Source organism: Sphaeramia orbicularis, chromosome 19 (assembly GCF_902148855.1).
Source record: "Sphaeramia orbicularis chromosome 19, fSphaOr1.1, whole genome shotgun sequence".
Lineage (NCBI taxonomy): Eukaryota > Metazoa > Chordata > Actinopteri > Kurtiformes > Apogonidae > Sphaeramia > Sphaeramia orbicularis.
The window spans coordinates 12,488,625-12,500,516 of NC_043975.1; the positions used below are offsets into that span (position 1 = coordinate 12,488,625).

General features: G+C 34.8%; 1 protein-coding gene across 1 annotated transcript in view; it reads right to left on the reverse strand.

The window, feature by feature from the left end:
- The window catches only part of LOC115439662 (DNA-directed RNA polymerase III subunit RPC1-like), a 79,730-nt gene extending 72,822 nt beyond the window's left edge, over positions 1-6,908 (reverse strand). Inside the window, exons 1-2 of the mRNA XM_030163536.1 lie at positions 6,801-6,908; positions 1,755-1,873 (exon numbers count right to left, since the gene is read on the reverse strand). Of these exons, the coding sequence (XP_030019396.1) occupies positions 1,755-1,873; positions 6,801-6,822 (141 nt within the window). The 5' untranslated portion in view covers positions 6,823-6,908. The remainder of the gene's footprint in view (positions 1-1,754; positions 1,874-6,800) is intronic.
- Positions 6,909-11,892: the final 4,984 nt, after the last annotated feature.

Sequence of the window (11,892 nt, forward strand, 5' to 3'; positions counted from 1 at the left end):
ACATTTTTTGTAAAAGTATAGTTTGGTAATGTAAAAATTTTCATGTAATTTTACTTTTTTACACCAAAAAAACAAAGAGAACATTTGGGGTTGTCATTATTTATTGGTTATAATGATAATATTTTACTGGTTTTACTGATTTATTTTAATACCACTTGAAATCTAATTGGACTGTATGTGTCTGTACGGGAAACCTGAATTAAAATGATTTTGACACCATTGATTGTTAATATCTTCAGTGTAATTTTTGCATTTCACAAATTCATCCTGTGGGCCGGATTGGACCCTTTGGCGGGCCGGATTTGGCCCCCGGGCTGCATGTTTGACACCTGTAGATTATTATATTATTTGTTACTGGTCTGAGCCACTTGAGATCATTTTGGGTTGAATGTGGCCCCTGCACACACAATATGTCATCAAAAATTTGCACCTTGGTTGCGGAATGAGAGGTGTTCCTTTTACATAGCGGCCCAGAATCATAATTCCACCTTTATCACAGCTCTGTTAGTACCTCCACAGGCGTTACAGAGCCGTGACAGAGGTGGGACCAAATGATCCTACCATTTCGTTTACACAGATGTAGTTCCAGAATAAAGGTGAAATATTCTGGGAACAGAAGTGCTGTGTAAAAGGGGCTAGTGCAGGGGTGTCAAACTCATTTTAGTTCATTGGCCAGATTCAGCCAAATTTAATCTGAAGTGGGCCGAACCACTGAAATAATAACATAATAATATATAAATAATGTCAACTCCAAACTTTCCTCTATGTTTTAAAGCGAAAAAAGTGAAATTAAACGATCAAAATGTTTACATCTATCAACTATCCTTTAAAATAATGTGAATACCATGAACAAACTGAAATTTCTTAAGAAAACTAAGTGCAATTTTAACGATATTATGTCTCAGTTTATCATTTACACATGCAAATTACAACTTACAGATCACAGTGGATCTACAAATACACAAAACATTTTATAACAGGCATGATAATTGGAAAACTTGCGCTTCGGACATTTCACAATGTTCATATTTGTTCAGGTTATTCGCGTTTTTGTGAAATGATAGTTTGTTTTAGTGTAAATACAGTAAACTGACATGAAAATTTTTACATTTACAAAGAGAAAAATTTGGAGTTGTGAGTATTTATAGGTTATTCTGATAGTATTTTTACTGATCCGACCCACTTGAGATTAAATTGGGAAACTAAATGGTTAATATCTTCGCTGTAATTTTTGCATTTCACAAATTCATCCAGGGGCGAGACTGGACCCTTTGGCGGGCCGGATTTGGCCCCCAGGCCACATGTTTGACACCTGTGGGCTAGTGTCTCAAAATTCCATACTTTTAAAGACTTTCAAGACCTGTGCAAGCACCCTGCATCTGTGTCAAAATAGTTAATAATAATAATAATAATAATAATAATAATAATAAATTGCATTTATAAAGCACTTTTTGTTCAGCAGAATCTCAAAGTGCTACAGAGAAAATAACCTTCCCTCCTACCTCACTACTGTTGTTACTAACTCTCATAAATATTCCATTTACTAACAACAGAAAACGTGCAGAATTATACACAGACTATACAGTAGCTTTGATTCTATACTGTGTTTCCTGCATTAATACAACAACGTGAGTGAATATTGTTTTATGTCCAAACAAACGGAACAAACTGGAAACTGCACTTCACTATGGACGGCCTCCTTTGAGGAACATACACTATGGAAAAGTAATTACAATAAATAAATTGGATCTTACTTTTGAGTGTTTTTCAAAGTGGGGAAGGGAGCGGTTCTCAAAACCATTGGGGACTCGAGAGCCACTTATGGCCTGCTGGCCGACACAGGCGATCATCTGAGAGATATTAATGAAGGATCCTACATGTGGAGAGACACACAACATAAACACAGATGAAAACAATGACGCAACGACACCACACACTCAGAACACTCAGAATAGCCACGATTTATTAACTGTTATTTATTGTCATTTTGAAAAGCTCATTTTGAACTGGAGTTGTATTGTGAAGAAATAAGTAAATATTTTATCATTTTATCTTATCTTCTGTTTTACAATTTCATACTTATCCTCTAAACTGGGTTTTATTTTAAATTTACATTAATTATGCCATTGTATCCATTTTTTTTATATTCGACCATGTTTATGTCATAATGTGCTGTTTAATTTCTCTATTGTCAAAGACTTCTAGCTTTTTATTGTTGTATTAATTCAACTGTAGACCCATATGAACTAATAATATTCATAATATTTTAAGAATTTTAAGAATCTTTTGTTTCCAAGAATGAAAATTAAAGATTAATTCATTCTTGTGTCTTCTTAGGTCTTTTAAACCTACTGTAACTTTTAATATTATCTCAATATAATCATGTATGTTTTGCTTTTTTTTTTTTTTTTTTTAAATAGGAATAAAATTAAAGTTAACAGTCAAACTACACTTATAACTCCTGATACCACTTATTAGTTATATTAAATATTTGTCCATTAAGAGACATTTAGCAAATAATTAAAGTAATAATACACACTAAAACATGTTTTGTGAGCTGTAAACAGTCCCATATGACTCAACTGTGATTAAACGTAGCAAAATTGGTGGTAATGCACATGGACAATATAGAAAAATTTGTATTCAATAGGTGAAAAAAAACTCAATTTGCTGCTTCCTGTTTGAAAATCTTTTAAATAATTTGCTTTAGTCTGACAACACTTGATATTTGTACAAAAAAATATATTACTGCTGGACTTCAGTCCACGTGTCCTACAGTCAGATTCTGCAAACCTCGTTATTTTCCGATAGGTTGAATTAAAGTTGTTATATTACTCTTTTCAGACACAATCACAAGAGTAATTTCGCTTTGTAAAACCTTGATTGATTAATTTGTTTGTCATCTAAAAAAACAAACATCTCCAAACACCACAGGAACAGGGAGGTTTTTGAGGCTTCGTGGCTTCAGTTTCCTGTTTAAAAGAGCTATATGAGAACAAAACAAAAGGAGCAAAAATATTCTATATCTACACTGAACAAAAATATAAACGCACCACTTTTGTTTTTGCTCCCATTTTTCATGAGCTGAACTCAAAGATCTAAAACTTTTTCTATGTACACAAAAGGCCTATTTCTCTCAAATATTGTTCATAAATTTGTCTAAATCTGTGTTAGTGAGCACTTCTCCTTTGTCCTTTGCTGAGATAATCCATCCACCTCACAGGTGTCGCATATCAAGATGCTGATTAGACAGCAGGATTATTGCACAGGTGTGACTTAGGATGGCCACAATAAAAGGCCACTCTAAAATGTGCACTTTTACTGTATTGGGTGGTCCAGGGGGGTCAGAAAACCAGTCAGTATTTGGTGTGACCACCATTTTCCTCGCACAGTCTTCTTCATGAATTCTCTGAAACAGCTTTGGAGATGGCTTATGGTAGAGAAATGAACATTCAATTCACAGGCAAAAGCTCTGGTGGAGATTCCTGAAGTCAGCATGCCAATTCCATATTCCCTCAAAACTTGTGACATCTGTGGTATTGTGCTGTGTGATAAAACTGCACATTTTGGAGTGGCCTTTTATTCTGGCCAGCCTAAGGCACACCTGTGCAAAAATCCTGCTGTCTAATCAGCATCTTGATATGCCACACCTGTGAGGTGGATGGATTATCTCAGCAAAGAAGAAGTGTTCACTAACACAAATTTAGACAGATTTGTGAACAATATTTGAGAGAAATAAACCTTGTGTGTACACAGAAAAAGTTTTAGATCTTTGAGTTCAGCTCATGACAAATGGGAGCAAAAACAAAAGTGGTGCGTTTATATTTTTGTTCAGTGTAGCTTACATGTAAATGGCTGCTGATCTGTATGTGGACATTTATTAGGTAGTAAAACCAGTAAAAAAAAAAACAAACTCAAATTAACCTTTTAAGAGCCTCACATGGTTTATACATAAGTGTCTTGTGTGACTCGGTGGGTAAAGTTACATTATATCACTATTATTTGATTGATTGATTGATGTATTTATTTCGAATATGAATTTTGAAAAATAAAAATAAATAAACAAACAAAACATTTAGACATAAGACATATAATACATATTCGAGAAGGAGTGAGAAGTATAACTTTTAAATTCCCACCCCTTCTCCTTAAATAATTAATAACACGCTTCCCGGTCTAAACATGTCTCTACTCTAATGCCTGATACTTACTGTTAAATAATTTTGTTTCTGGCTTTATATCATTAAGAACAAATATAATTTATATAAACACATAATACAATAACACATATGTATGTACATACATATAGGTACACACACACACACACACATATATATATACATATACACATACACACACACATGCATTATTAAGTAGTTTGCACATTATTTGATCTTCATTATTTATTTATTTATTTTTCTTACCAAGACTTATTTATTGATGTGTTTAACAAGTTTAAAGATAAACAACATAAAAAACAAACTAGTCCCCACCCCAGTACAGCTCAACATTCTTATACACAAAAAAAGCAAAGAAATGCATGCACCGGGCATATTCACATTCAGTTAAAAAAAAAAAAAAAGGAAAGGGATTCTAAAAATAAAAAGCTAATAGATATGATTACATTTAAATAACAGAAAACAAACAGTAGATAAATAAGAAGCTCTTCATCACTTCTGATAAACTGAATAACACTTTCTTTTTGGCTTGTTTTCTTTCTAATAAACTAAGTTTTCTTTCTTTGGTCTTCATAAGACCTCCAGAAGAAGTGATGGATGATTGTTATTTCATGTCCTGTTTCTGTCCAAAAGTCATATCCAAGTTTATTATGTAGTTTGACCTCCACTGACACTTCTCCTAATCTTCTGTGGGAGATTTATTTATGAACTACATTTTGTTCCATCAGTGCTTACACTATAATCCTGATGATAACCCCATTTTTATTATTCTTCTCTCTCCTTTTATTTGTCTCTGTCTTTGCAGTGTTTGTTTGCTTTTAAAGTTAAAGGTCTGAAAAACTTTCTGACATAAACTATATGGACAAAAGTATTGTGACACGTTGAATTCAGGTGTTTGGGGTCTGGGATACAAAACAATACTGAGGAAAGTCATAATATAGTTTTATATTGTGGTAAATTATCATTGCATTGGTTAGTTTTGTTTAAACTGTTTTCTTTGCTTCCAAAATGCCTGAGCGACTGTTTTTACTTCATTTCTCTCAACATTTTAATTTTTTTCCCATGACTATGATTTGAAATGTTCTACCTCTAAATTTCTAAAATATTTTTCATGCTCTGACTGTAAAGAATAATTTTCTACCACAACTAACCATCTACTTTCTTCATATCTTACTGAGGAAAAAAAAAACTCCCATTAAACTTTAAGGAAATATTAATGTTTTTATCTCAAATTTTACAACTGTACCTATGATGTGTCCCAATATTCTAGTCCATATAGTTAATAAAAATGAATATTATTAATCTTTATTATTATTCCATGTATCAATATTATTATTACACTTTTGTCTATACAGTGGTATGTTGACTTATGAGTTTAATTCGTTCTGTGATCGAGCTTGAAACTCAATTTGCTCGTATATGTTAAATCAATGTTCCCCATTGAAATGAATTGAAATCTCATTAATCTGTTCCAGCCCAAGTCAAAATATGTCGAGATAATGTCTAGTGTATTCAAAACCTATTTCTATCTTATGAGTAACGTGCTTTGAAACCATGTATAACTTATGTCAAACTTATCTCCAATGCATATTGACGTATGTAGATGAATTTGATGTGTTCGGGACATTTCTGAAGCATTTCAGCACCTCCGCTCTGGACAGCAACTTAGAGCTTTCCGACAAAGCCACTGTCACCATTATTTACCTCCTGAAGGACTTTTAGGTTACGTTCAGGCTGCAGTAAAATGTGGCCTAAATCCAATTTTTTTTGCCCATATGTGACCTGTATTTGATCTGTTAAAGACAATTTGAACAGCACAAATCCGATTTTTCCAAATTCAACCCAGGCCACTTTTATACATGGTCCTAAATCCAATACACATCTGATATTTCACAATGCAACTTCAGTCTGAAGGTCAGGTCGCATTTATCCAACCTTTACGCCATTGAAATGCGACAAACGTCCCAATTCTGCATCCCAGAAGGAAGAGTGTCAGGAAAAACATATTACTCCCATAAATGCAACACAGTACATGCCTGTGTGGTCACATATTACGTCAGGACTTCTTTTGCGCTTGCGGGTCACTTCAGGGTCACATTCAGTTCATACTCAAAACTGATAGAAGTTGCATTTAATGTGTAATATGAATGAGCACACACACCACACAAAAAAAAAAAATCATATTTCACCAAAAATCCGACTTGTGCACTAAAACCTGCTGTCTGAATGTAGTCTTATTTGCACTGGTGTTTAATACAAGTGTGTGACTTTCATCTTCTGGATGTATTTTTAGATACTTCTTATCCTATTAGTGTGTATCCATTAAGCAGATCTTGAACTCTGCAATTTGTAGATCCACAGACACTTAGTGAATGTACATCCAAGACTGAAAAGACAGGTGTTTTTGGGTCGACTTTTAAGTGCTCTGTATTAGTGAATTTCCAGTCTGTTATCTCTACATAAAAAGGGGTCAGTCATTAGACAATTTCTCTCTGACGTGGACCGAGCCACATTGACCTCAAACGTTTCTGCAGTGATATTCCTAGTCTCATCTACGTGTTCACAAAGAGCTGTCTAAACACCACATTAAGATGTACCTACTACTGATGCAGACTTTCGTACCTTTGGAGCCACAGAGGGCCATGATCAGAGGGCTGTTGCTCTTGTCTAGCTCCCTGAGGCAGGCGCTACCGGCTCGGTCTCTGATGACGGACAGCTCTTTCAAGATCAGAGCCTGTTAGGGAAGAAAAAAAAAACACATCAGTTCATCAGTAGTTCATTTCCACTGACCCTAAAATTGTGCGAATATAACTTTTGCATAAAAATTTGCCTAATGGAAAAACAACAATTTCGCCAAAACTCTCGTTTTTCAACGAAAACTTTTTATGCTTGCAATAGGTGGTTTTTCAGGCGTAGCGAAATTGGTATATTGTGCAAAACTGCAATGGAAAGACCTTTTTGTACAACTACAGTCACATGAGCAAAAAAAAAAAAACCCAGATGTTGATGGATGTTAAAGTGAAGAAGAAGAGTTTCAAAACAAACATGGCACAGCATGTGTGGACACCAAGGTTATTATAGTTAACGAAAACTAACGAAATGACGAAAAGTAGAATTGTAAAAACATTTTCGTTATTTGAAATAAATAAAAACTATAATTAAAAGAAAAAAATGATAACTAACAAACTGTATTGTGTGCTTACAAAACTAACTAAAACGTAAAAAAAATTATGGATAACATTCCCATAGTTTTCGTCTTTGTCAGTGTCAGACTGATATGAAATCGATTTATTTCCCTCAAGCAATTTTAGCTACTGGCACCATATGACATTTAACCGTCCGTCACTTGTGGTTACTTGTGGTTTCCAGTCATCTTCTGGTCCTCACTCTACCTGGAAACGTGGAGACTAAAATTGGGAGAAAGCAGCAGAGTCCTGTCTGGGATTTATTTGAATACGACAGAGAAGAAGAGAAAATATATGAAAAAACTAAAACTAAACTAAAACTAAGCATTTAGAAAATAACGAAAACTAATAAAAACTAGAAAACCTGCTCTAAGAACTAATTAAAACTAACTGAATTAGAGAAGAAAAGTCAAAACTAAATAAAACTAAACTATAATGAAAAATCCAAAACTATTATAACCTTGGTGGACACATGAGGAAAATAATTTTTAAATTTAGTACGGAATAGAGGGGTAACGAGCATTCTAGATTCAAAACAACAGATATTTATGTATAAACCTTAAAGTCTTTTTTTTTTCTTTTTTACTAAAACACACTGTTCTAATCATTTATTATTTAGAATGATGATAGTTAATGGCCGGAACACTGAAAGTTAAGTTCTTTCTGGAAACAGAAGTGCAAAAGAATTGGCAGAAAAAGACATTTTCTGACATTTATTTCAAAGAAAACTTGAAGACACCTAGGCAGTCTGTTATAATGACAATCTTAAAAGGGATTTAACCAGCAAAAATCCCATTGAGATTAAGAACCTCTTTTACAAGGGAGCTCTGGCCAAGATAAGCAGCAGCAAATACAGCACACAGTTACAGGACTACAGTTAAAACACAAGTAACAGACACATTGGACAATAAATAGTTAGTAAAAATGACATTTGGGTGCTTCTATGAAACTGGGTTCATTTTGGTGTCTGGCACATTCCCAGCTTTTTAGACCAAATGATACAAGGTAAATTTAGACATATTTCCCCCCAGGATGTACCTAATGATGACCTCAGATAAATGCAAAAAATATATATACTCTTGCTCTGAGCCATCCCAAAAATTATGAATTTTTAATCAAATATTGGGCCAAAAATAGGACCAAAATTGGGAGATGAAAAACTACCTTGGTGTCAGTGCATTTGATCTGGAAAACAAGGCTGTAAATGGTCTTATATACCTTTATAAATAAAGACACTGTGCTAAATTTGATGATCCTAGTGGTTTTTCTAATCCAGACATGCAGGTTTTTCATGAATCTCAGTCTCATGCCAGGTTTTGTGTGTAATCCATTGTGTCCACTTGCGTTACATGCAGAACCTGCCCATTTAAATGCATATACATCACAAGCGATTTTTGCAACAGTGGTCATTTTTATGAAACACTCTCCCTTGCATAATTAGTTTGATTCCCAATATGTACCTGTGAGAGAATAAAAAGATATTCCGAAAAATAGTAATGCATAATTTTCGTGTCCTTTTAACCATGTTACATGCGGACTTTAGTGTAAAAATAATATAAAAATATGTTTTATCATAAAATATTTTCTCTTTTATCTCAGTAAATATTAATTTTTTAAAATAGACCCAAAGTGCTTTCAAAGTTGCTTCATAACATTAGTCTACATCTGGTTTGAATTTTTAGCCCCCATGTACTGTTTTCAGGGACCAATTTCATAGAAGCCCCCCTTTACAAGCAGATTAAGAAAAACAACTGCAAGTTATGGAGTCGGCCTCAAGAACTCCCAGTATAGATACCAAACATGAGTATGGTAAATGTTTTTTAAATGTTATATAAAGGCAAAAATCAAAAGAATTCAAAAAATAGGCTCAGACCTCTAAGGGTTAATGCTAAAAGGAACATAAACAGGATACAGGAGGTTAAACGTTGACAGAACTTCTCCCTGACATTTAATATAAAGTGAATCCATTTAATCAGGCTAGAACCATTTATGCTTGAACAACAATAACAAAGTGCAAAACATGCTGCTTATAATAAAGGGGTTCTGCAGGTTTTAATGGGTCAAGTGGAAGTCTGACACTCTTTTAAATCCATTATGCGTTTTAAGTTCATTGCATGGAGACAGACTTTTATACTTGACATCAGATGAATGTGTAATAATGTGAATGCGGGGCGTTTTGGCTCAGACCTCCTGTGTTTCATAAAATGCCCAATTTGCCTCTTTTATTTTACAAGATGAAATTTAAATGCAGGCCATTTTTAATACCTGTAAAAGCTGCATTTAACGCATTTCCTGAAGTCAGATTATTGGACTGAATAGAGCTGAATACTGGAAACTGACCTGTTCTGAATTGGTTATTCTGAGTCATTGTTACTGCTGATGCTTACTGGGCTGTGTGGAAGTATTATTACTAAAAATTATTGAAAAGGGCTGCTACTAATGATAATTTTAATAATCGATTAATCTGTAGTTTATTTTAATAACTAATCGATTCATCGGATAAACACAAAAGCCTGAATTCTCAAAGATCGGTATTTAACCCAAAGCAATACCGGCTGCAGACAAGTCACTAATAATTACATCCCCGCAATGCTTCAGGTTTAGTTAGTGAGCACTAGCCCACTACCTAGACTTGTTATGGCTAAAGACTAGCAAGATACAGTCTTCACCAGCTCCGGTTACAGGCTATCAAACTAGCAGTGTATGTATTAGTTCCAGTCAGTGATAGGTAATGTTAGTCTGTTGGCCTGATAAACGAGATGGATGAAAACGTTACAATAACGAAGATAGTGTCGAACTAGCTAGCAGGTCAAGTAATCACGACATGTAGGCTAGCTTAAGCTAGGTTTACATCATGTTCCCTGTGGCCACAGCAGCCCAGTTTGCCAAAAATGTAGTGCACTGTGGAATTTTGTCCATTTTTGTCATACTAAATAGTGACAAAATAGCTAGCGGGTAAAGTAATCACGACACATAGGCTATCTTAAGCTAGGTTTACATTATGTTCCCAGTGGCCACGGCAGCCCGTTTGCCCGAAATGTGTGCTGTGGGATTTTGGCCATTTTTTTTCTTACGAAGATAGTGTTGAACTAGCTAGCAGGTAAAGTAATCACGACACATAGGCTATCTTAAGCTAGGTTTACATTATGTTCCCAGTGGCCACGGCAGCCCCGTTTGCCCGAAATGTAGTGTGCTGTGGGATTTTGGCCATTTTTTTTCTTACGAAGATAGTGTTGAAGTAGCTAGCAGGTAAAGTAATCACGACATGTAGGCTATCTTAAGGTAGGTTTACATCATCTTCCTGGTGGCCACAGCAGCCCGTTTGCCCGAAACACAGTGCACTGTGGGATTTTGGCCATTTTGTTCTTACGAAGATAGTGTCAAACTAGCTAGCGGGTAAAGTAATCACGACACGTTGGCTATCTTAAGCTAGATTTACGTTATGTTCCCAGTGGCCATGGCAGCCTTGTTTGCCCAAAATGTAGTGCGGCATAGGATTTGGCCACTTTTTTTCTTACGAAGATAGTATTTAACTAGTGGGCTAAAGTAATCACGACACGTAGGCTATCTTAAGATAGGTTTAAATTATGTTCGCAGTGGCCACAGCAGCCCCGTTTGGACTAAACATAGTGTGCCGTGGGTTTTGGCCATTTTTTTCTCCATATTCAATTTCTGTTACATCAACGGTGCACTACGTTTGGTCTAAACGGGACTGCCGTGGCCACCGGGAACATAATGTAAACCTAGCTTTAAAAATCTGTCCTGGCATCCGAAGCCACGGTATGCCTCATTACTATCGCGTTCAAGACCCAACGAATCAACTGCTGAATTCATTGCCAACTCTTTACAGAATCGATTTGGACTGATTTAAGCGATTCGCTTTTTTGAAAAAAGATTTTGACACAAAGAAGCAGTAAGACGAAAGAAAAACTACAAATGGCACAAACAAAATCCAGACAGTGTTACTGACTGAGACTAAAACTAACAGTGAAAAAAAGTTAACTAAAAAATAAAAATGATGCTTTTTGAAACCAAATAAATAAGTAAAAATGAAAAGTGAAATCAATTCAGTTCAGTCAAAATAAAGTGGCTCATTGTTTAAGAATAAAATAGGTTTAAGCCATAAAGACCGAAACATCCTCGGGCGACCAAAATTATTCACGGATATAAAATGTTAGATAACTGTTGATCCATTAGTCCTATGAATACATGCAAGTAATTGGTGTAAAACACAGTTTTTTATGTTTTCATGGTCATCAGATATGACCCATTTGGACATTCAGAGGCTCCGTAGTAAATGTGAAAACAGTCATCTTCTACAACATTGATTCACCAGTAAAACCCATGGAGTTGGATCAATGGCAGTGGATGGACACATTTGGTTTATGTTCAGTTATGATATATTTTACTGAAAAAGTCACTTTTTTTTCAGTATTCTCTGTTTTTGATATAATAACACTCAACTTGAATCTGAGTTTATATGGACATCTCTATGATCAGTAAATTTAATAGAGAAAAATAGCTGATAT